The following is a 27,268-nucleotide window of genomic DNA, read 5'->3' as shown; positions in this document are numbered from 1 at the left end:
GACAAGTGAACAGGTGTACAGTCAGACAAGTAGCCAGGTGTACAGACAGACAAGTGGCCAGGTGTACAGACAGACAAGTAGCCAGGTGTACAGACAAGTGGCCAGGTGTACAGACAGACAAGTGGCCAGGTGTAGACAGACAAGTGGCCAGGTGTACAGACAAGTGAACAGGTGTACAGACAAGTGAACAGGTGTACAGACAAGTGAACAGGTGTACAGACACGTGAACAGGTGTACAGTCAGACAAGTGGCCAGGTGTACAGACAAGTGAACAGGTGTACAGTCAGACAAGTGGCCAGGTGTGCAGACAGACAAATGGCCAGGTGTACAGACAACAGACAGACAAGTGGCCAGGTGTACAGACAGACAACAGACAGACAAGTGGCCAGGTGTACAGACAGACAACAGAAAGACAAGTGGCCAGGTGTACAGACAAGTGAACAGGTGTACAGACAAGTGAACAGGTGTACAGACAAGTGAACAGGTGTACAGACAAGTGAACAGGTGTACAGACAAGTGAACAGGTGTACAGACAAGTGAACAGGTGTACAGACAAGTGGCCAGGTGTACAGACAAGTAGCTAGGTGTACAGACAGACATGTGGCCAGATATACAGAAATGTAGCCAGGTGTAAAGACAGACAAGTGGCCAGGTGTACAGACAGACAAGAGCAACTTCTTATGCTGCTCTAGGCCAGCCAATTGAGCATCTTTCTATGCTCCTCTAGGCCAGCCAATTGAGCATCTTTCTATGCTCCTCTATGGTATCTGATTGAGCATCTTTATATGCTCCTCTATGGTATCTGATTGAGCATCTTTCTATGCTCCTCTATGGTATCTGATTGAGCATCTTTCTATGCTCCTCTATGGTATCTGATTGAGCATCTTTCTATGCTCCTCTATGGTATCTGATTGAGCATCTTCTTATGATGCTCTCTGTCTAACAGCTGATTACAATCCAATAGAATCAAATGTTGAAAAAGTTCTGCTATATACTAAATCTCTACACTAATGAGGTAAAAAAATCTCCAAAACTGCCTGCTACTTTATCACCTTCAAGTTTACTTTCAATGACTCGTTTAATATTTAATTTCATGGAAGCTATGCATTGCCATAGAATGTAAACATGTGCACACAAAAAAATGGTTTAGTTACAATGGGTCAAAATTGAGTCACTAAATTTGACTAGCAAAATAAAGTATTAAAAACGAGTACAAATTACCCCAGTTCATCAACTACTCTAATGAGCAGGGAGAAGGCATTGTGTGCCAATTTCTTCTTGTGGTCTGAAGCATGGTGGAACTTGTGGAAGCGATACAGCAGCTTCTCCATCAAAGCTTTAGGTGAGATGAACATTCTGTATGTGGTCAGGAATGCTTCTTGGTACATGAATTCTACAAGAAAAGTTCACACATTTCAACACCAATGTTTGCACCAATGGACTGCATCAAAGGGGCTCACTCATTTAAGTAGGCTACACTGGGCACAGCTACAAAACCTTCACATTTTTCATCAACACTTCACTGCTTACTTATCAACACAATGATGACTTTACTAAGGGCTAGGATGTGTTAGGTACAAGTATCTTTATCCTACCCAGCATATACCTGGGTGTGATATTAATTTCGCTCTATGCAATTGTGGTGGTGGTGGTGGTTGTGGTGGGGGGGGGGGTGAGAGAGGGAAATAACCAACTAAGAGGGATCATAGCGTCAGTATTTAGATGACTGTTCTCAACATACACTTACATTTATACATATATACTGATTCAGAAATAGATTTAAATAAGTAACAGTAGTATTATGACTGAAATTTTTTTTTTACAGAGTGGTCCATGGGGGGGGGGGGGGGGGGGTTTGTAACCTCCCTACCCTCCCAATGCGTCACTGGGCTAGGATGAAGGTATGTGTTGTGTACTAGTATCTAGGGAAGATTTGACTCTCCACCTGAGTATCAAGAATAGAATTTGTGAAGAAAGAAAAGAGTGCAGAAAAAGGTCAGCAACAAATGATGTCAAGTTCACACAGGAAAAAAAAAGCTCAGGAAAAGGAAATGAGGAGAAATATTAGGAAAAACACAAACAGAAATATAATGCAATATAAATAAGTGCTAATACTGTAATGACAATAATGAGAAATAAAATCTAATCAGTGCTAGCTGCTCAGGAAACATTTCAAACTGAACCTGGACAAAACTAGAGATCAGTGCAACTACAATGTCTTCTATACAACATTAAGGGGAAAAAGGTCAGCTTAAAAAAAAGGTCTTGAATAAAAAAAAAGGTCTTGAAAGGTAGGCTTAAAAATGGCTTGAGTTAAAATAGGTCAGCCTAAAAATGGCCTTCAGTGAAAATAGGTCAGCCTAAAAAAATGACCTTTAGGTCCAGGTTACATTTTCAAACAGGCACCAGTATGTTGTTGTTAACAAAACACACACAGATATCATTCAAACAGGCACAAGTATGTTGTTGTTAACAAAACACACAGAGATCATCATTCAAACAGGCACCAGTATGTTGTTGTTAACAAAACACACACAGATATCATCATTCAAGCATTACTGTCAGAGAAAATTGTCTTCTATATTAAATATTTCAGTTCAACAAGGAAAGCTGAGACGACTATCAAACACGACATCAAACATGACATCAAACATGACATTAAAGCATGACATTGAGCTTGTGTTATTTCATACAGCTCATGCTTGTGTTAGGCCTATGAAATGTTTCTTGTTAGAAAGGGCACAAAATGTCACTTGTCAATCAGGTCATGATGTCACTTGTCAGATGGCCATAAATGAGACTTGTCAGGTCACTTCACATTCCTGACAGAACATGTCACTTCACATTCCTGTCAGAACATGTCACTTCACATTCCTGTCAGAACATGGCACTTCACATTCCTGTCAGAACATGTCACTTCACATTCCTGTCAGAACATGTCACTTCACATTCCTGTCAGAACATGTCACTTCACATTCCTGTCAGAACATGTCACTTCACATTCCTGTCAGAAGTTGTAACTGTTTCTAATAGAAAAGGATCCTTGCTAATTCCCCATAAAATCCAAGCTTGATTCAGCACTTGATACAGCTCAAGGTGATGATTGAGATGGCTCAATGTGATGATTGAGATGGCTCAAGGTGATGATTGAGATGGCTCAAGGTGATGATTGATTCATTGTTTCATGGATGGCTCAATGTGATGATTGAGATGGCTCAAGGTGATGATTGAGATGGCTCAATGTGATGATTGAGATGGCTCAATGTGATGATTGATTCATTGTTTCATGGATGGCTCAATGTGATGATTGAGATGGCTCAAGGTGATGATTGATTCATTGTTTCATGGATGGCTCAATGTGATGATTGAGATGGCTCAATGTGATGATTGAGATGGCTCAATGTGATGATTGAGATGGCTCAATGTGATGATTGAGATGGCTCAATGTGATGATTGAGATAGCCCAAGGTGATCATTGATTCATTGTTTCATGGATGGCTCAATGTGATGATTGAGATGGCTCAAGGTGATGATTGAGATGGCTCAATGTGATGATTGAGATGGCTCAATGTGATGATTGATTCATTGTTTCATGGATGGCTCAATGTGATGATTGAGATGGCTCAAGGTGATGATTGATTCATTGTTTCATGGATGGCTCAATGTGATGATTGAGATGGCTCAATGTGATGATTGAGATGGCTCAATGTGATGATTGAGATAGCCCAAGGTGATCATTGATTCATTGTTTCATGGATGGCTCAATGTGATGATTGAGATGGCCCAAGGTGATCATTGATTCATTGTTTCATGGATGGCTCAATGTGATGATTGAGATGGCCCAAGGTGATCATTGATTTATTGTTTCATGGATGGCTCAAGGTGATGATTGAGATGGCTCAATGTGATGATTGACATGGCTCAATGTGATGATTGAGATGGCTCAATGTGATGATTGACATGGCTCAATGTGATGATTGAGATGGCTCAATGTGATGATTGAGATGGCTCAATGTGATGATTGAGATGGCTCAAGGTGATGATTGAGATGGCCCAAGGTGATCATTGATTTATTGTTTTATGGATGGGTCAAGGTGATAATTTTGATGGCTCAATGTGATCATTGATTCATTGTTTCATGGATGGCTCAATGTGATGATTGAGATGGCTCAAGGTGATGATTGAGATGGCTCAAGGTGATGATTGAGATGGCTCAAGGTGATGATTGAGATGGCTCAAGGTGATCATTGATTCATTGTTTCATGGATGGCTCAATGTGATGATTGAGATGGCTCAATGTGATCATTGATTCATTGTTTCATGGACTCATTATGGCTCACATTTGGTACCAGGTATGTGTATAGGAACACAGGTATTGTTGTGTGTTGTTAAAAAAGGTAAAAGATTAAGAGACAAACATCGATCAAAACTGTCAGTGAATGATTGTAAAAAAAAACCTAGAGATAAACAATCAAATGAAAGCAGGAAACAAAAAAATGGGTGCGTACAACATGAGGATTGTGGGAGGATGGGTTACCTTTTTGTTCTGTTATGTCCCCTTCTGATCCTTTAGCAGGTATCAAAAACAACACATTGTTAATAGAGGTAGATCAAGACACTTTTTAAACTATTATCTAACTTTCTACTTTAAAACATCAATCTTGCTTCTACTTCAACTCTTTAGAGAGGAGCAATGCATTCAGTTTGAAATACTTCCTTTATTTCCACTGTTTATATGCCAACATTAAGGTCATGATAAAGCTAGAGCAGCCATTTTAACTTGTTTTAACTGGTCCCATACAATTCAGATTGTATTTTTTGGACATTTTTTTTATTTTTTCAAAAAAATGGCACTTATTCAAAATTACTAAAATTAGTCTTTTTATGCAAATGGTACTAAAAAAACTTGAAATCTTTCTTCTTTGAAGAATATTTCCAGGATCAAAGTATTAAAATATTGTTTGGACCTAGTTTGTTTTGTTTCTAATTCAAAATATAAACTTAAAGTCTGTGTAAAGAAAAGCAGTTAAGATTTATAAATAATAGCTGAAAAAATGATACCAAATAGCATACCATTACACTTGAACCCTTTCCACCTCTATGGCCATTCCACTGATTTGGTAACCACAGTAACAAAACTACTTTTCCATCTTATAGACCAAATTATTTCATTTCCTCAATGGGCCCAAAGAGATGATTGTGGAGGGGCGAGAAAGAGAATGACTTTTGAACCAGCTGTTAGTGGATGCCTCAAGTCAAACACAATACTACTACATACTTGCATGTGCTCAATGTCTGACCAGGACTGGGCTGACCCAGCAACTATCACATGACATCATGCAACTCTTGGTGGTTTGGGGGACAGTTAAGGTCTGATGGGTCTAATGTTTTCTGGGTGGTGATTAAGGTCTGATGGGTCTAATGTTTTCTGTGTGATGATAGTTAAGGTCTGATTGGTCTAATGTTTTCTGTGTGATGATAGTTAAGGTCTGATGGGTCTAATGTTTTCTGAGTGAGGACAGTTAAGGTCTGATGGGTCTAATGTTTTCTGTGTGATGATAGTTAAGGTCTGATTGGTCTAATGTTTTCTGTGTGATGATAGTTAAGGTCTGATGGGTCTAATGTTTTCTGAGTGAGGACAGTTAAGGTCTGATGGGTCTAATGTTTTCTGTGTGATGATAGTTAAGGTCTGATTGGTCTAATGTTTTCTGAGTGAGGACAGTTAAGGTCTGATGGGTCTAATGTTTTCTGTGTGATGATAGTTAAGGTCTGATTGGTCTAATGTTTTCTGTGTGAGGACAGTTAAGGTCTGATTGGTCTAATGTTTTCTGTGTGATGATAATTAAGGTCTGATTGGTCTAATGTTTTCTGTGTGATGATAATTAAGGTCTGATTGGTCTAATGTTTTCTGTGTGATGATAGTTAAGGTCTGATTGGTCTAATGTTTTCTGTGTGATGATAGTTAAGGTCTGATTGGTCTAATGTTTTCTGTGTGATGATAATTAAGGTCTGATGGGTCTAATGTTTTCTGTGTGAGGACAGTTAAGGTCTGATTGGTCTAATGTTTTCTGTGTGATGATAATTAAGGTCTGATTCTAATTGGTCTAATGTTTTCTGAGTGATGATAATTAAGGTCTGATTGGTCTAATGTTTTCTGAGTGATGATAATTAAGGTCTGATTCTAATGGGTCTAATGTTTTCTGAGTGATGATAATTAAGGTCTGATTCTAATGGGTCTAATGTTTTCTGAGTGATGATAATTAAGGTCTGATTCTAATTGGTCTAATATTTTCTGAGTGATGATAATTAAGGTCTGATTCTACTCGGTCTAATTTTTACTGAGTGATGATAATTAAGGTCTGATTCTACTCGGTCTAATATTTTCTGAGTGATGATAATTAAGGTCTGATTCTACTCGGTCTAATTTTTACTGAGTGATGATAATTAAGGTCTGATTCTACTGGGTCTAATGTTTATTTAAAAATCTCTAACATAGTTATGCTTCAGAAAGTTGGCCTCCTTTAGAGTTTATTCCCCCGTCTAAGTTAAAAGCACTTACCAATTTTGCCAGCCTGTGTTGCATGAACTATGAGAGCATCTATTGCCCCACCCCTCACCTCCGGACCATCCTCATTCTGTGACAAAACACAAACAGCATTCTTCAATATCTAGATATTAGTAGGGAGTGTAGCTGCAAGGTATTAACTTGTTCCAAATATTGAAAGAAAAATCAAGCATTGTCTTAAGTAAACTAAAGTTAACAGCATTCCATAGCTTGGCTGTTATACCAGCCTTCAATAGGGAGTCGCCTAAGATTTTAAACTTCTTATTGTCCAAGATGACAATTAAAAACTTCATTTATTTACCTTTAATTTGCTATCAATTCTATTTTTCAAATTTAAGCAGTAGCCTAGAAAATGATTTGTTTGTTTTTAAATGGCTACGATGATATGACTGATTTTCAGTGATACGGTGGGTTAGTTTTTTTAAGGAGTGTTGCTGTGATGCCATTGACTGTTCACTGCTGTTAGCTAGATTTATCCCCATTCAAATACACGGCGGGCAAAATGGGCAGGCTTAGTTTGCTTTTGTGTCGATCAAATTATGTTTAATAGGTTTTGTTTTTACTCTGCATGATTTTTTAAAAATTAATGACATTATTTTAGTAGAAATCAATTTATAATTTTCTATAGTTTAAAATATATTTTTAGTAAATTTAGAACAATATCAAGTACAGCAATTCACGTTTTGCTTACTTTTATTATGTTCTACTCAATATTCTCAGCGATTAGACAAAAATAAAAGTACAAATGGCAAGTTTGCATCAGACACTAATCGTCCATTGTTAAAACATGACCGGTATCATTGAATTATACTTAAAAAATGCAAAAATAATTATTTTAAGTATATATTTATGAAATGACCATTAAACATTGTTAAAAAAACGGAATCACAGTATCGTCGTTTTCAGCAGCCATGATTACCATGACGATGGTAAAAAAAAAGTAGGTCAAGTGTCAGGCTACCCTTTAACCACCCCCAGTTGCAAGACTTTCCATCCTATAAGTGTTATAACTGAGAACACAAAATGAGGGATTTGAATTTTCACAGTAGTAGCAGACTGGTTGTTTCACAACTAGTGGAATTTTCAAACCTACTTTGGCTTTTTATTGTAAAAAAATGGACAGATGTGTATCTTGTCCTATCAGATACAACTAAGATAAGATATGTATGATGTCAGTAAAAAAAGTAAACCTTTTCTTTAAGAATCAACTGGTCCTCTATTTCCACATCATCCAGAAGGTTGAGCTCACTGAAGTCTGAGTCTGAATCTTTCTGGATCTCAGGCTGGGCAAGGGGAGCTTCACACTTGTGACCAGGGGCCATCACAGGCTGAGGTAATGACATCCTAGGGGAGTGGGGCGTCAGGCTGGAGCTGTGGGGGACACAAGCACAGCTGGTCACACATCTTACAGCTGGTCACACATCTTACAGCTGGTCACACATCTTACAGCTGGTCACACATCTTACAGCTGGTCACACATCTTACAGCTGGTCACACATCTTACAGCTGGTCACACATCTTACAGCTGGTCACACATCTTACAGCTGGTCACACATCTTACAGCAAGTCACACATCTTACAGCTGGTCACACATCTTACAGCTGGTCACACATCTAACAGCTGGTCACACATCTTACAGCTGGTCACACATCTTAAAGCTGGTCACACATCTTACAGCTGGTCACACAATCACATCTTACAGCTGGTCACACAATCACATCTTACAGCTGGTCACACATCTTACAGCTGGTCACACATCTTACAGCTGGTCACACATCTTACAGCTGGTCACACATCTTTCAGCTGGTCACACATCTTACAGCTGGTCACACAATCACATCTTACAGCTGGTCACACATCTTACAGCTGGTCACACATCTTACAGCTGGTCACACATCTTACAGCTGGTCACACATCTTACAGCTGGTCACACATCTTACAGCTGGTCACACAATCACATCTTACAGCTGGTCACACATCTTACAGCTGGTCACACAATCACATCTTACAGCTGGTCACACAATCACATCTTACAGCTGGTCACACATCTTACAGCTGGTCACACAATCACATCTTACAGCTGGTCACACAATCACATCTTACAGCTGGTCACACATCTTACAGCTGGTCACACAATCACATCTTACAGCTGGTCACACATCTTACAGCTGGTCACACAATCACATCTTACAGCTGGTCACACATCTTACAGCTGGTCACACATCTTACAGCTGGTCAAACAATCACATCTTACAGCTGGTCACACAATCACATCTTACAGCTGGTCACACATCTTACAGCTGGTCACACATCTTACAGCTGGTCACACATCTTTCAGCTGGTCACACATCTTACAGCTGGTCACACAATCACATCTTACAGCTAGTCACACATCTTACAGCTGGTCACACATCTTACAGCTGGTCACACAATCACATCTTACAGCTTTTCACACATCTTACAGCTGGTCACACATCTTACAGCTGGTCACACATCTTACAGCTGGTCACACATCTTACAGCTGGTCACACATCTTACAGCTGGTCACACATCTTACAGCTGGTCACACAATCACATCTTACAGCTGGTCACACATCTTACAGCTGGTCACACATCTTACAGCTGGTCACACAATCACATCTTACAGCTGGTCACACAATCACATCTTACAGCTGGTCACACATCTTACAGCTGGTCACACAATCACATCTTACAGCTGGTCACACATCTTACAGCTGGTCACACAATCACATCTTACAGCTGGTCACACATCTTACAGCTGGTCACACATCTTACAGCTGGTCAAACAATCACATCTTACAGCTGGTCACACAATCACATCTTACAGCTGGTCACACATCTTACAGCTGGTCACACATCTTACAGCTGGTCACACAATCACATCTTACAGCTGGTCACACAATCACATCTTACAACTGACTATTTGAGAGAAAAAACTGTATCAAGGTGAAAGAATGGCTGACCAATCAGAAGATTTGCCAAGTCCTAGTAAGTCACCATAGGAGACATCCGATTGGCTAGAACCTGTGGACTGCTGGCTGACATGGCTGATGTCTGACATCTGGAGAGACAGGGGGAGTGGTCAGTCAACACATCAATGGGGGGAGTGGTCAGACAACACACATCAATGGGGGGAGTGGTCAGACAACACTACACACATCAATGTGGGGAGTGGTCAGACAACACTACACACATCAATGGGGGGAGTGGTCAGACAACACTACACACATCAATGGGGGGAGTGGTCAGACAACACTACACACATCAATGGGGGGAGTGGTCAGACAACACTACACACATCAATGGGGGGAGTGGTCAGACAACACACATCAATGGGGGGAGTGGTCAGACAACACTACACACATCAATGTGGGGAGTGGTCAGACAACACTACACACATCAATGGAGGGAGTGGTCAGACAACACAACACACATCAATGGGGGGAGTGGTCAGACAACACTACACACATCAATGGGGGGAGTGGTCAGACAACACACATCAATGGGGGGAGTGGTCAGACAACACCTCTGGTACACACATCAAGCATTGAGGGAATATTTTCAAAAACACATTTTTATTATTCTGTAATTGAATTTTAAAATGCTATTTGAACAATTTGTGTAAAAAAGCTTAAGCAAGAAATGAAAGCTGTATAAAGTGACCAACCCTTTTGAGAGAGTTCTGTGGGATGTTTGATAAGAGCTCAGAGGAGCCTCCACTCATGGAGGAGTCAGTGGAAATGTCAGAGAGCACGGAGATGGTGTTGGAGCGTGGGTAAAACAACTCGCGCTGGTGCTGGTGCCACTGGGCCTCGTAGAACTGAATTGAGTGTCTGGATATGGTCTCCTCCAGAGTTCTGGGCTGGCTCAGGGAGCCAAACATCTGAACATAGGCTTGGACTGGGAAAAAATCATCTCAAATGGTTCAGGGTATTACATGTTAGATTTAGCCCTGATAGTGAGGTATTACATGTAAGATTTAGCCCTGATAGTGAGGTATTACATGTAAGAGTTAGCCCTGATAGTGAGGTATTACATGTAAGATTTAGCCCTGATAGTGAGGTATTACATGTAAGATTTAGCCCTGATAGTGAGGTATTACATGTAAGATTTAGCCCTGATAGTGAGGTATTACATGTAAGAGTTAGCCCTGATAGTGAGGTATTACATGTAAGAGTTAGCCCTGATAGTGAGGTATTACATGTAAGAGTTAGCCCTGATAGTGAGGTATTACATGTAAGAGTTAGCCCTGATAGTGAGGTATTACATGTAAGATTTAGCCCTGATAGTGAGGTATTACATGTAAGATTTAGCCCTGATAGTGAGGTATTACATGTAAGAGTTAGCCCTGATAGTGAGGTATTACATGTAAGAGTTAGCCCTGATAGTGAGGTATTACATGTAAGAGTTAGCCCTGATAGTGAGGTATTACACATAAGTTAGCCCAGATAGAGAGGTATTACACTAAGAGTTAGCTCAGATAGTGAGGTATTACACTAAGAGTTAGCTCAGATAGTGAGGTAAGTATCTTACCATGTTTTTTCTTGGGGGGTAGGGGTGGTGGTTTGGGTAAAGACTCAGTGCTGGAGTGGCTGGTGGATGAAAAGGTCTCAGAGCTGGAGTAAGTCTCACTGGCTTCTGTCAGGAAGGACTGGATGGACTTGTGACTGTTGACACTGGTGAATGATTGGCTGAGGAAGGCAGAGTAAAACATGTAGGTTGACTGACAAGACCTGCTTACTTTAGGCTGACAGGCTAAAGTTGGTTACTTTAGGCTGACAGGCTAAAGTTGGTTACTTTAAACTGACAGGCTAAAGTTGGTTACTTTATGCTGACAGGCTAAAGTTGGTTACTTTAGGTTGACAGGCTAAATTTGGTTACTTAAACTGACAGGCTAAAGTTGGTTAGATGTAGAGCTGGTTAAAAAGTGCACCTTTGATTGGACTGTGTGGACTGTGAACTGCATGTGGAGGATGAAGATATCCTTTCAACTTTCCTCATCATCACCGTCCTGTTTTGTGTGGCCAGCCCTGCTAGTCTGTTCTCTAACAGCTCGGGAACATTGTCATACTGCGAGTTGAGGCGATTCAAACCTTTCTTGGCTGGTAGAGGTGGGGGGATTTCCTCAATACAGTTGGTCAGCTGGTTGATCTGTGTGGTCAGTTCATTGATCTCAGCGCACGCTTGAGCTGGCAGCTTGCGGGAAGTCAGAGTGCTGGCCAGAAGTTTTGAGTCGCTGACAGTACGAGAGAAGGTTTGTGTGGTGCTGGTGTCCTGGTGCCACTCAGATGAGATGGAGGCTGAATGCTGGCTGATGAGTGGGAAAGATGAGGAGGTGGGAGAGGCTGGGAGTCCAGCTTGAGGTATACTAAAGGGTTTGTTGACGGCCACAAAGCCCCCTCCCAGCATGCCCAGCGAGTGGTCCAGGGATGCACTGGTCATCAGAGTGCTGTTGTGTGAGCCCCTGCTCCCAGAGAGAGACTCTAAGATTTCTGTGCTGGAACTTGGGGATCTCTTCTTCACAGGAAGTGGGGGTGGGGCCAATGGATCTGCTCCATTCATAAAGCCCTCTATATGTGGTACTCTGTCATACAAAACAAAAGGTCAATGACAAATAAAAACAAGATTATTTGCTGATTAAAAGTTGGAAGAAAACCAACCTGCTAAGTACTGAGGGCAGGGGAGGTTTGGGTGGTGGCATGTCACTAGCATCCAGTGAATCAAAGGAAAACACAGAGCTGGTGTTGCTGTTGCGTGAGAGCTGAGAGATGTTGTCATAGCTGGTGGTGCTTGTCTGGGCCAGGATCTCACGCTCCCTGGGGGTCAGGGGGATATCAGGTAGGTAGCCATCCTTACACCTGGAGATGTGGAACAAACTTCTGACACACAGGTAACAGACTTAATGAACAAACTGCTTACACAGGTAACAACATTAATGAACAAACTACTAACACAGGTAACAACATTAATGAACAAACTACTCACACAGGTAACAACCTTAATGAAGAAACTGCTCACACAGGTAACAACCTTAATAAACAAACCACTCACACAGGTAACAACCTTAATGAACAAACTGCTCACACAGGTAACAACCTTAATGAAGAAACTGCTCACACAGATAACAACCTTAATGAACAAACTGCTCACACAGGTAACAACATTAATGAACAAACTGCTCACACAGGTAACAACCTTAATGAACAAACTGCTCACACAGGTAACAACCTTAATAAACAAACCACTCACACAGGTAACAACCTTAATGAACAAACCACTCACACAGGTAACAACATTAATGAAGAAACTGCTCACACAGGTAACAACTTTAATGAACAAACTGCTCACACAGGTAACAACATTAATGAACAAACTGCTCACACAGGTAACAACCTTAATGAACAAACTGCTCACACAGGTAACAAACTTAATGAACAAACTACTCACACAGGTAACAACCTTAATGAACTAACTGCTCACACAGGACACAACTGCTCAAATGGGCACAAACAGGTGATTAATCATCAAACCTTACAATCAGCGTAGTGACGCTAACACTTACCCATCACCAGTTGGGGAAGGGAGGGGTTGACCTGTAATTGGTGGCTGTAAATAGGTCACCTTCTTCTGTGACATCTTCTCCATCCCAAGTTTGGTTAGCTCCTACAGTCACACATAAACTTTGATTAGCTCCTACAGTCACACATAAACTTTAGTTAGCTCCTACAGTCACACACACATAAACTTTGGTTAGCTCCTACAGTCACACATACATAAACTTTAGTTAGCTCCTACAGTCACACACACATAAACTTTGATTAGCTCCTACAGTCACACATAAACTTTAGTTAGCTCCTACAGTCACACATAAACTTTAGTTAGCTCCTACAGTCACACATAAACTTTGGTTAGCTCCTACAGTCACACATAAACTTTGGTTAGCTCCTACAGTCACACATACATAAACTTTGGTTAGCTCCTACAGTCACACATACATAAACTTTGGTTAGCTCCTACAGTCACACATAAACTTTGGTTAGCTCCTACAGTCACACATACATAAACTTTGGTTAGCTCCTACAGTCACACATACATAAACTTTGGTTAGCTCCTACAGTCACACATAAACTTTGGTTAGCTCCTACAGTCACACATAAACTTTGATTAGCTCCTACAGTCACACATAAACTTTGGTTAGCTCCTACAGTCACACATACATAAACTTTGGTTAGCTCCTACAGTCACACATAAACTTTGGTTAGCTCCTACAGTCACACATAAACTTTGATTAGCTCCTACAGTCACACATAAACTTTGGTTAGCTCCTACAGTCACACATACATAAACTTTGGTTAGCTCCTACAGTCACACATAAACTTTGGTTAGCTCCTACAGTCACACATAAACTTTGGTTAGCTCCTACAGTCACACATACATAAACTTTGGTTAGCTCCTACAGTCACACATAAACTTTGGTTAGCTCCTACAGTCACACATAAACTTTGGTTAGCTCCTACAGTCACACATACATAAACTTTAGTTAGCTCCTACAGTCACACATAAACTTTGGTTAGCTCATACAGTCACACATAAACTTTGGTTAGCTCCTACAGTCACACATAAACTTTAGTTAGCTCCTACAGTCACACATACATAAACTTTGGTTAGCTCCTACAGTCACACATAAACTTTGGTTAGCTCCTACAGTCACACATAAACTTTGGTTAGCTCCTACAGTCACACATACATAAACTTTGGTTAGCTCCTACAGTCACACATACATAAACTTTGGTTAGCTCTTACAGTCACACATAAACTTTGGTTAGCTCATACAGTCACACATAAACTTTGGTTAGCTCCTACAGTCACACATAAACTTTGGTTAGCTCCTACAGTCACACATAAACTTTAGTTAGCTCCTACAGTCACACATAAACTTTGGTTAGCTCCTACAGTCACACATAAACTTTGGTTAGCTCCTACAGTCACACATAAACTTTGGTTAGCTCCTACAGTCACACATAAACTTTGGTTAGCTCCTACAGTCACACCAAAACTTTAGTTAGCTCCTACAGTCACACATAAACTTTAGTTAGCTCCTACAGTCACACATAAACTTTAGTTAGCTCCTACAGTCACACATAAACTTTGGTTAGCTCCTACAGTCACACATAAACTTTAGTTAGCTCCTACAGTCACACATAAACTTTGGTTAGCTCCTACAGTCACACATAAACTTTGGTTAGCTCCTACAGTCACACATACATAAACTTTGATTAGCTCCTACAGTCACACATAAACTTTGGTTAGCTCCTACAGTCACACATAAACTTTGGTTAGCTCCTACAGTCACACATAAACTTTGATTAGCTCCTACAGTCACACATAAACTTTAGTTAGCTCCTATAAGAGCTGAGACTGACCTCTATGCCCTCTAGTAATGTATCTATGATGGCTTGAGCTTGTTCTTTATCCCAGGTTTTACCCTCCCCTACCAGTGAGTCATCTGTCCATTGGATAAACTTGGCCAAGCTTTGACATACCTTGCTCTGACTGGAGACCAGAGAGTTGCTGAAATGGTTCAGGTGTTTGAACCAGGTTTAACAAATGTTATGATCAAACCAGGTTTAACAAATGTTTGGATCAAACCAGGTTTAACAAATGTTAGGATCAAACCAGGTTTAACAAATGTTTGGATCAAACCAGGTTTAACAAATGTTTGGATCAAACCAGGTTTAACAAATGTTTGGATCAAACCAGGTTTAACAAATGTTTGGATCAAACCAGGTTTAACAAATGTTTGGATCAAACCAGGTTTAACAAATGTTTGGATCAAACCAGGTTTAACCAAAGTTAGGATCAAACCAGGTTTAACAAGTGACAGGATCAATGTTCACATCACACTAGCTGACCCTTAGTTACCATATGTAACATCACACTGTCTGACCCTTAGTTACCATATGTAACATCACACTATCCGATCCTTAGTTACCATATGTAACAGCACATCACACTATCTGACCCTTAGTTACCATATGTAACATCACACTAGCTGACCCTTAGTTACCATATGTAACATTACACTATCTGACCCTTAGTTACCATATGTAACATCACACTGTCTGACCCTTAGTTACCATATGTAACATTACACTATCTGACACTTAGTTACCATATGTAACATCACACTATCTGACCCTTAGTTACCATATGTAACATCACACTATCCGATCCTTAGTTACCATATGTAACAGCACATCACACTATCTGACCCTTAGTTACCATATGTAACATCACACTATCTGACCCTTAGTTACCATATGTAACATCACACTATCCGATCCTTAGTTACCATATGTAACAGCACATCACACTATCTGACCCTTAGTTACCATATGTAACATCACACTGTCTGACCCTTAGTTACCATATGTAACATCACACTATCCGATCCTTAGTTACCAAATCAACTGACCTTTCTTGTGCCAGCAGTGGGTATCTTAGCAGGGTAAATATCTGCATGACTGTCTCCAGTATAACAGAGGCAGAGCCAGGCAGGACTTCCATCTTTCCCTTATTGACCACAGCCTTGATGAAGATGAGGGTCTTGTTGACCTCAGACATGGCAGACTTCAGCTGCTCCATATCCTGGTCAGTAGAAACAGGATTGATGCTAGTCTTGTCAAGTTGGTGGACTGTCAAGTTGGTGGACTGTCAAGTTGGTGGACTGTCAAGTTGGTGGACTGTCAAGTTGGTGGACTGTCAAGTTGGTGGACTGTCAAGTTGGTGGACTGTCAAGTTGGTGGACTGTCAATGTCAAGTCGGTCCCATGACAACCACTGTCCAGTCCCATGACAACCACAGTCCAGTCCCATGACAACCACTGTCCAGTCCTATGACAACCACTGTCCAGTCCTATGACAACCACTCCTATAATAGTGAGGTCAATGCTCCAGTGGAACCAGTCCAGTAATGAAGAGCATAGAATAGAAAAGACATCAAGTGGTGCAGTGGACAACTCTACCTTGGTTCCATCTGATTTGGTCTCCTCAGTGCTGGCCACATCAGATGGTGGCAGGTTCACTTTTTCCTGTTTTTTTGCCAACAATTTGGCATGGCCATCTTTAAAAAACATGCTAGGCAAGTGAGAGTTGACCCGGAACAAAAATTAACTTATTTGGCCATCAGTTCACAGTCTTATAGCAGTACACAGCCAGATGGAATCTACCACTTAAGAACAAGCAACTGCATCCATGCATTTCTTAAAATGGTCTATCACTAAACAGAACTAAGTAACAACACAGCACATTTAAAACCAGTTTGAGTACTTAAGCAGATTATTAGAACTGTAACTATGACTGACTATAATGGTCTATCACCAAACAGAATTAAGTAACAATACAGCACATTTAAAACCAGTTTGAGTACTTAAGCAGATATTAGAACTGTAACTATAACTGACTATAATGGTCTATCACCAAACAGAACTAAGTAACAACACAGCAAATTTAAAACCAGTTTGAGTACTTAAGCAGATATTAGAACTGTGACTATGACTGACTAGCTGGGTGACTCCACTGAGTGACCATTAGCTGGGTGACTACACTGAGTGACCATTAGCTGGGTGACACCAGTGAGTGACCATTAGCTGGGTGACTCCACTGAGTGACCATTAGCTGGGTGACTCCACTGAGTGACCATTAGCTGGGTGACTCCACTGAATGGTAACAACTAGCTGGGTGACACCAGTAAGTGACCATTAGCTGGGTGACTCCACTGAGTGACCATAAGCTGGGTGACTCCACTGAGTGTCCATTAGCTGCGTGACTCCACTGAGTGACCATTAGCTGGGTGACTCCACTGAATGGTAACAACTAGCTGGGTGACACCAGTGAGTGACCATTAGCTGGGTGACTTCACTGAGTGACCATTAGCTGGGTGACTCCACTGAGTGACCATTAGCTGGGTGACTCATGTCAAAAGCTACTGGTGACTGGTGTTTACAGCAATTAACCAGAACCTAACTAAACACTAAACCTTTCTCTTACAATCACAGCTTTACAGCAATTAACCATACCCCAGATAAACCCTAAACCCTCTCTTACAATCTCAGCTAACAACTAATCACATATCTAGGCACCCCCCCCCCTCCCAACTACAGCACCTAATACACACCAATCAGTATTCCACCAGCACACTGGTCTAAAACACTAGCCCTCCTGCCCTCAGCACCCTTCAACCCACACCACCCCCACAAACACACAGATGAAACTACATTCCAGTGAGATATCCACAGGCAAATGTATTGGAAGAGATCCAAGCTAAAACCACCCTGGTGCCAGACTTAATCCTTGTCTTCAGATCATTGCATTTGACACCAACACAGAATAGTGCATGGTATGTGGTTTCACATAGTGAATACCAGTAGGCTACACCAGTGGCTAGTGGCTACATGTCTGACCACACCACCACCCTAGTGGCTACATGTCTGACCACACCACCCTAGTGCCTACATGTCTAATCACACCACCACCCTAGTGCCTACATGTCTGACCACACCACCACACTAGTGCCTACATGTCTGACCACACCACACTAGCGGCTACATGTCTGACCACACCACCACACTAGTGGCTACATGTCTGACCACACCACCACCCTAGTGCCTACATGTCTGACCACACCACCCTAGTGCCTACATGTCTAATCACACCACCACCCTAGTGCCTACATGTCTGACCACACCACCCTAGTGCCTACATGTCTGACCACACCACCCTAGTGGCTACATGTCTGACCACACCACCCTAGTGGCTACATGTCTGACCACACCACCCTAGTGGCTACATGTCTAATCACACCACCACCCTAGTGGCTACATGTCTGACCACACCACACTAGTGGCTACATGTCTGACCACACCACACTAGTGGCTACATGTCTAATCACACCACCACCCTAGTGGCTACATGTCTGACCACACCACACTAGTGGCTACATGTCTAATCACACCACCACCCTAGTGGCTACATGTCTGACCACACCACCACCCTAGTGGCTACATGTCTAATCACACCACCACCCTAGTGGCTACATGTCTGACCACACCACCCTAGTGCCTACATGTCTGACCACACCACCACCCTAGTGGCTACATGTCTGACCACACCACCCTAGTGGCTACATGTCTGACCACACCACCCTAGTGGCTACATGTCTGACCACACCACCCTAGTGCCTACATGTCTGACCACACCACCCTAGTGGCTACATGTCTGACCACACCACCCTAGTGCCTACATGTCTGACCACACCACCCTAGTGGCTACATGTCTGACCACACCACACTAGTGGCTACATGTCTGACCACACCACACTAGTGGCTACATGTCTGACCACACCACCCTAGTGGCTACATGTCTGACCACACCACACTAGTGGCTACATGTCTGACCACACCACACTAGTGCCTACATGTCTGACCACACCACACTAGCGGCTACATGTCTGACCACACCACCACACTAGTGCCTACATGTCTGACCACACCACACTAGTGGCTACATGTCTAATCACACCACCACCCTAGTGGCTACATGTCTGATCACACTACCCTAGTGGCTACATGTCTGACCACACCACCCTAGTGGCTACATGTCTGACCACACCACCACCCTAGTGGCTACATGTCTGACCACACCACCCTAGTGGCTACATGTCTGACCACACCACACTAGTGCCTACATGTCTGACCACACCACCCTAGTGGCTACATGTCTGATCACACCACACTAGTGGCTACATGTCTAATCACACCACACTAGTGGCTACATGTCTAATCACACCACCCTAGTGGCTACATGTCTGACAACACCACCCTAGTGGCTACATGTCTGACCACACCACACTAGTGGCTACATGTCTGACCACACCACCCTAATGGCTACATGTCTAATCACACCACCACACTAGTGGCTACATGTCTGACCACACCACCACACTAGTGGCTACATGTCTAATCACACCACCCTAGTGGCTACATGTCTGACTACACCACCACCCTTGTGGCTACATGTCTGACGACACCACCACCCTAGTGGCTACATGTCTGACCACACCACCACCATAGTGCCTACATGTCTGACCACACCACCACCCTAGCGGCTACATGTCTGACCACACCACCACCCTAGTGGCTACATGTCTGACCACACCACACTAGTGGCTACATGTCTGACCACACCACCCTAGTGGCTACATGTCTAATCACACCACCACCCTTGTGGCTACATGTCTGACCACACCACCACCCTTGTGGCTACATGTCTGACGACACCACCACCCTAGTGGCTACATGTCTGACCACACCACCACCCTAGTGGCTACATGTCTGACCACACCACCACCCTAGTGGCTACATGTCTGACTACACCACACTAGTGGCTACATGTCTGACCACACCACCACCCTTGTGGCTACATGTCTGACCACACCACCACCCTTGTGGCTACATGTCTGACCACACCACCACCCTTGTGGCTACATGTCTGATGACACCACCCTAGTGGCTACATGTCTGACCACACCACACTAGTGGCTACATGTCTGACCACACCACCCTAGTAGCTACAAGTCTGACCACACCACCACACTAGTGGCTACATGTCTGACCACACCACCACCCTAGCGGCTACATGTCTGACCACACCACCACCCTAGCGGCTACATGTCTGATCAGACCACCACACTAGTGGCTACATGTCTGACCACACCACCCTAGTGGCTACATGTCTGACCACACCACCCTAGTGGCTACATGTCTGACCACACCACACTAGTGGCTACATGTCTGACCACACCACCCTAGTGGCTACATGTCTGACCACACCACCCTAGTGGCTACATATCTGACCACACCACCCTAGTGGCTACATGTCTGACCACACCACCCTAGTGGCTACATGTCTGACCACACCACCCTAGTGGCTACATGTCTGATCACACCACCCTAGTGCCTACATGTCTAATCACACCACCACCCTAGTGCCTACATGTCTGACCACACCACCACACTAGTGCCTACATGTCTGACCACACCACACTAGCGGCTACATGTCTGACCACACCACCACACTAGTGGCTACATGTCTGACCACACCACCACCCTAGTGCCTACATGTCTGACCACACCACCACCCTAGTGGCTACATGTCTGACCACACCACCCTAGTGGCTACATGTCTGACCACACCACACTAGTGCCTACATGTCTGACCACACCACCCTAGTGGCTACATGTCTAATCACACCACCACCCTAGTGGCTACATGTCTGACCACACCACACTAGTGGCTACATGTCTGACCACACCACACTAGTGGCTACATGTCTAATCACACCACCACCCTAGTGGCTACATGTCTGACCACACCACCCTAGTGGCTACATGTCTGACCACACCACACTAGTGCCTACATGTCTGACCACACCACCCTAGTGGCTACATGTCTAATCACACCACCACCCTAGTGGCTACATGTCTGACCACACCACACTAGTGGCTACATGTCTGACCACACCACACTAGTGGCTACATGTCTAATCACACCACCACCCTAGTGCCTACATGTCTGACCACACCACCACACTAGTGCCTACATGTCTGACCACACCACACTAGCGGCTACATGTCTGACCACACCACCACCCTAGTGCCTACATGTCTGACCACACCACCACCCTAGTGCCTACATGTCTGACCACACCACACTAGTGCCTACATGTCTGACCACACCACACTAGTGACTACATGTCTGACCACACCACCCTAGTGCCTACATGTCTGACCACACCACCCTAGTGGCTACATGTCTGACCACACCACCCTAGTGGCTACATGTCTGACCACACCACCACCCTAGTGGCTACATGTCTAATCACACCACCACCCTAGTGCCTACATGTCTGACCACACCACCCTAGTGCCTACATGTCTGACCACACCACCCTAGTGGCTACATGTCTAATCACACCACCACCCTAGTGCCTACATGTCTGACCACACCACACTAGTGACTACATGTCTGACCACACCACACTAGTGGCTACATGTCTGACCACACCACCCTAGTGCCTACATGTCTGATCACACAACTCTACTGGTAAACATATTGGCTCCAAGTTTAAATGAATGTCTAAATCATACTAAATGACTACTGTGAATGGTCACAAAGCCAGACGGTATTTACCAAATCAAGCAACCACTGTACAAGGTGTACACAGCAATCATGTGCATCAACTACTACAGATGATACCATCTGACTCAACAAAAACAAGCAGCTGTAATCTTTATACACGACACGTAAACGTCCAGAAAGAAATAAGTGGTCTTGATGAGCATAACAATACACTGGGCTAAGGTACTTGAGTAGCGCACTCAAAGCTGTATCAACACTAACAAGAGAATGTTCTACTCTATAGACTGCTCACATTCACCACTCTAGAGATGCACATAGCGCTGCCACACAGCGGTGTGTTGACGCGCTGGGTCAGCACCTAGCACACCTGACTAGCTCTAGCACCAGAAACCAGGCGGGCTCAATCCGCTGACTCACAAGGTTAGAGCTCTTACACAGGCCTTCCACCCAGCTGCTGGGCGGCCATCAACACTAGACAAGCTCGTCTTTCTGGTCACAACATCTACTCGTTGACTACTTCGTCAAACCATTTTTTCTTGCCCAGTTTTCAAAAGTCGAGGAAATAATCACTTGGTATATGAGCAGCTTTCTGACGTACATACTCGGTCTAAAAGATGCACGGAAAGACAACAGACTGACGACTGGACACCTGACTGGACCACACCTTGCCCAGATTCGGCCACCACCAACCGTAACAATAGACTTCAACCTGCAGTCAACGCTCGCTAACAATAGCCTTTTGTCAGATTAGCTAAACCTCCGCTTATGAGGCTTAAACTTCGAATGTAAGGAACGTGCGTTCATTGGTGATGTGTGTGTGTGTGTGTGTGTGTCATTAGGAGCTCTACTCGCCAGTGTTAGGATGGTGATGTGTGTGTGTGTCATTAGGAGCTCTACACACCAGTGTTAGGATGTTGATGTGGGTGTGTGTGTCACTTGGAGCTCTACACACCAGTGTTAGGATGGTGATGTGTGTGTGTGTGTATGTCACTGGGAGCTCTACACACCAGTGTTAGGATGGTGATGTGTGTGTGTGTGTCACTTGGAGCTCAACACACCAGTGTTAGGATGGTGATGTGTGTGTGTGTGTGTCATTAGGAGCTCTACACACCAGTGTTAGGATGGTGATGTGTGTGTGTGTCACTGTGAGCTCTACACACCAGTGTTAGGATGGTGATGTGTGTGGGTGTGTCACTGTGAGCTCTACACACCAGTGTTAGGATGGTGATGTGTGTGTGTGTGTGTGTGTGTCACTGTGAGCTCTACACACCAGTGTTAGGATGGTGATGTGTGTGTGTGTCACTTGGAGCTCTACACACCAGTGTTAGGATGGTGATGTGTGTGTGTGTGTGTATGTCACTGGGAGCTCTACACACCAGTGTTAGGATGGTGATGTGTGTGTGTGTGTGTGTATGTCACTGGGAGCTCTACACACCAATGTTAGGATGGTGATGTGTGTGTGTGTCACTGTGAGCTCTACACACCAGTGTTAGGATGGTGATGTGTGTGTGTGTGTCACTGTGAGCTCTACACACCAGTGTTAGGATGGTGATGTGTGTGTGTGTGTATGTCACTGGGAGCTCTACACACCAGTGTTAGGATGGTGATGTGTGTGTGTGTGTATGTCACTGGGAGCTCTACACACCAGTGTTAGGATGGTGATGTGTGTGTGTGTCACTGGGAGCTCTACACACCAGTGTTAGGATGGTGATGTGTGTGTGTGTGTGTGTCACTGTGAGCTCTACACACCAGTGTTAGGATGGTGATGTGTGTGTGTGTGTATGTCACTGGGAGCTCTACACACCAGTGTTAGGATGGTGATGTGTGTGTGTGTGTGTCACTGTGAGCTCTACACACCAGTGTTAGGATGGTGATGTGTGTGTGTGTGTCACTTGGAGCTCTACACACCAGTGTTAGGATGGTGATGTGTGTGTGTGTGTCACTTGGAGCTCTACACACCAGTGTTAGGATGGTGATGTGTGTGTGTATGTGTCACTTGGAGCTCAACACACCAGTGTTAGGATGGTGATGTGTGTGTGTGTCACTTGGAGCTCAACACACCAGTGTTAGGATGATGTGTGTGTGTGTCACTTGGAGCTCAACACACCAGTGTTAGGATGGTGATGTGTGTGTGTGTGTGTGTGTGTCACTGTGAGCTCTACACACCAGTGTTAGGATGGTGATGTGTGTGTGTGTCACTTGGAGCTCTACACACCAGTGTTAGGATGGTGATGTGTGTGTGTGTGTGTGTCACTTGGAGCTCAACACACCAGTGTTAGGATGGTGATGTGTGTGTGTGTGTCACTTGGAGCTCTACACACCAGTGTTAGGATGGTGATGTGTGTGTGTGTGTGTCACTGTGAGCTCAACACACCAGTGTTAGGATGGTGATGTGTGTGTGTGTGTGTCACTTGGAGCTCAACACACCAGTGTTAGGATGGTGATGTGTGTGTGTGTGTGTCACTTGGAGCTCAACACACCAGTGTTAGGATGGTGATGTGTGTGTGTGTGTGTCACTGTGAGCTCAACACACCAGTGTTAGGATGGTGATGTGTGTGTGTGTGTCACTGTGAGCTCAACACACCAGTGTTAGGATGGTGATGTGTGTGTGTGTGTGTCACTGTGAGCTCAACACACCAGTGTTAGGATGGTGATGTGTGTGTGTGTGTGTCACTTGGAGCTCAACACACCAGTGTTAGGATGGTGATGTGTGTGTGTGTGTGTCACTGTGAGCTCAACACACCAGTGTTAGGATGGTGATGTGTGTGTGTGTCACTTGGAGCTCAACACACCAGTGTTAGGATGGTGATGTGTGTGTGTGTGTGTCACTGTGAGCTCAACACACCAGTGTTAGGATGGTGGTGTGTGTGTGTGTGTGTGTCACTGTGAGCTCAACACACCAGTGTTAGGATGGTGATGTGTGTGTGTGTGTGTCACTGTGAGCTCAACACACCAGTGTTAGGATGGTGATGTGTGTGTGTGTGTGTCACTGTGAGCTCAACACACCAGTGTTAGGATGGTGATGTGTGTGTGTGTGTCACTGTGAGCTCAACACACCAGTGTTAGGATGGTGATGTGTGTGTGTGTGTGTCACTGTGAGCTCAACACACCAGTGTTAGGATGGTGATGTGTGTGTGTGTGTGTCACTGTGAGCTCAACACACCAGTGTTAGGATGGTGATGTGTGTGTGTGTGTGTCACTGTGAGCTCAACACACCAGTGTTAGGATGGTGATGTGTGTGTGTGTGTGTCACTGTGAGCTCAACACACCAGTGTTAGGATGGTGATGTGTGTGTGTGTGTGTCACTGTGAGCTCAACACACCAGTGTTAGGATGGTGATGTGTGTGTGTGTGTGTCACTGTGAGCTCAACACACCAGTGTTAGGATGGTGATGTGTGTGTGTGTGTGTCACTGTGAGCTCAACACACCAGTGTTAGGATGGTGATGTGTGTGTGTGTGTGTCACTGTGAGCTCAACACACCAGTGTTAGGATGGTGATGTGTGTGTGTGTGTGTGTCACTGTGAGCTCAACACACCAGTGTTAGGATGGTGATGTGTGTGTGTGTGTGTCACTGTGAGCTCAACACACCAGTGTTAGGATGGTGATGTGTGTGTGTGTGTCACTTGGAGCTCAACACACCAGTGTTAGGATGGTGATGTGTGGCGAGAAACGGCCAGTGGGCAAACCTATGGCCATCAGTGTGAGCTGCGGCTATGCTAGATATTGAAGACGAAGTATCGAACATGGGAGGGAAGCAATTGGCTTGAACAGCCTATTGGCACTAGAAGAGGGAGGTGGGGTCAGATGGTTCGTGTCAATCTATAAACAGGCGGCGGCTGGGGTAGAACACGGTGCTCCAGCCTTCAATGACGTCGGCGGGCTATAAATAAACGGTTGCTGAGCTCGCAGATAAGAATTCCACGAAGGAGGAAATGAATATAAACGAACCCTCCCACCCACCCCCATCCCTTTACGCAGACGTCTGGGGTTTGACCTACGACCCCGCCGCTGCTTACATACAATGGCTGACTCCGTGCAGCTCTCGGTGTGAGGCTATGTGATCAGTATGTTCAGCGATATATGGAGAAATTAAAGATACGGACTTTTGGTGAAAATAATATGTTAGATGTTTTAAATCTATAAACTACATGTTATTCAAAGAAAGGAAAATAAAAATAAAGGCATATTCGAATGTAGAAACACACTTTGAATTATGCAACCGGAAAAGTGTTTATTGTTGAGACATGAAGGCGAAAAATAATAACATCACCTGCAACATGTTTAAACTACGGAATGAATACACAAAACTAATGAGGTCATCTTCCAATTTTAGAATATGACGAATTGAACTATTTCATTCAAATTTGATTTAAATCTATAGACCCAGACTCTACTTCACTAAGGCCATAACTAATATAAATTACTTAAAAAAATAACACAAACACCGTTGAACATCCGGGTTTTTAACGGAATCATTCAAGTCTCTTAATCAGTGTGAGCATTTAATATGGTGTTGTGTTGACTAATAATGTATATAATTTGGTTTTTCTAATAGGTATTGGTAGCCTTTGTTATATTAAATGTGTCGGAATTTTAGCTATTTAGTTATTTCTTTGGTTTGCCACTAATATCGTACAGCGTGTAGTAAAGCACATTGCGCTTTGACCAATGACTATTTTATAAAATATTTTTCTCAAACAAGTATAACATTAAAATATATAGGCCTGCAATTCACGTGTAACGGGTACCGACGGCTAGTCTAAGAGAAAACACAACATAAACTAGTCAGCTAGCGACCACTAGCCTAGACCATCTAAGAGAAAACACAACCAACAGCTAGCGACCACTAGCCTAGACAATCTAAGAGAAAACACAACCAACAGCTAGCGACCACTAGCCTAGACCATTTAAGAGAAAACACAACCAACAGCTAGCGACCACTAGCCTAGACCATCTAAGAGAAAACACAACCAACAGCTAGCGACCAATAGCCTAGACCATCTAAGAGAAAACACAACCAACAGCTAGCGACCAATAGCCTAGACCATCTAAGAGAAAACACAACCAACAGCTAGCGACCACTAGCCTAGACCATCTAAGAGAAAACACAACCAACAGCTAGCGACCACTAGCCTAGACCATCTAAGAGAAAACACAACATAAACTAGTCAGCTAGCGACCACTAGCCTAGACAATCTAAGAGAAAACACAACCAACAGCTAGCGACCACTAGCCTAGACCATTTAAGAGAAAACACAACCAACAGCTAGCGACCACTAGCCTAGACCATCTAAGAGAAAACACAACCAACAGCTAGCGACCAATAGCCTAGACCATCTAAGAGAAAACACAACCAACAGCTAGCGACCACTAGCCTAGACCATCTAAGAGAAAACACAACCAACAGCTAGCGACCAATAGCCTAGACCATCTAAGAGAAAACACAACCAACAGCTAGCGACCAATAGCCTAGACCATCTAAGA

General features: G+C 43.6%; 1 protein-coding gene across 6 annotated transcripts in view; it reads right to left on the bottom strand.

The window, feature by feature from the left end:
* LOC131937820 (rap guanine nucleotide exchange factor 1) overlaps nt 1-27,268 on the bottom strand; it is a 60,083-nt gene that overhangs the window by 13,259 nt on the left and 19,556 nt on the right. For 4 of the 6 annotated variants that reach the window (XM_059295480.1, XM_059295482.1, XM_059295479.1 and 1 more), the window contains 12 exons: nt 16,062-16,234; nt 15,010-15,157; nt 13,149-13,249; nt 12,247-12,444; nt 11,520-12,170; nt 11,120-11,277; nt 10,254-10,486; nt 9,550-9,647; nt 7,756-7,936; nt 6,560-6,635; nt 4,538-4,567; nt 1,222-1,393 (listed from right to left, as the gene is read on the bottom strand). In XM_059295480.1, the coding sequence (XP_059151463.1) occupies nt 1,222-1,393; nt 4,538-4,567; nt 6,560-6,635; nt 7,756-7,936; nt 9,550-9,647; nt 10,254-10,486; nt 11,120-11,277; nt 11,520-12,170; nt 12,247-12,444; nt 13,149-13,249; nt 15,010-15,157; nt 16,062-16,234 (2,219 nt within the window). Of the gene's footprint in view, nt 1-1,221; nt 1,394-4,537; nt 4,568-6,559; nt 6,636-7,755; nt 7,937-9,549; nt 9,648-10,253; nt 10,487-11,119; nt 11,278-11,519; nt 12,171-12,246; nt 12,445-13,148; nt 13,250-15,009; nt 15,158-16,061; nt 16,235-16,610; nt 16,875-21,834; nt 22,068-27,268 lie in introns of those variants that run through there. The other 2 variants (XM_059295484.1, XM_059295483.1) reach the window with 2 other exon arrangements.

The sequence above is a fragment of the Physella acuta genome, unplaced genomic scaffold (genome assembly GCF_028476545.2).
Source record: "Physella acuta isolate Inbredline_101_S28 unplaced genomic scaffold, ASM2847654v3 ptg000223l, whole genome shotgun sequence".
Classification (NCBI taxonomy): Eukaryota; Metazoa; Mollusca; class Gastropoda; family Physidae; genus Physella; species Physella acuta.
The sequence above is the reverse complement of the archived record's forward strand: the minus strand, read 5'-3'. Positions and strand labels throughout refer to the sequence as shown.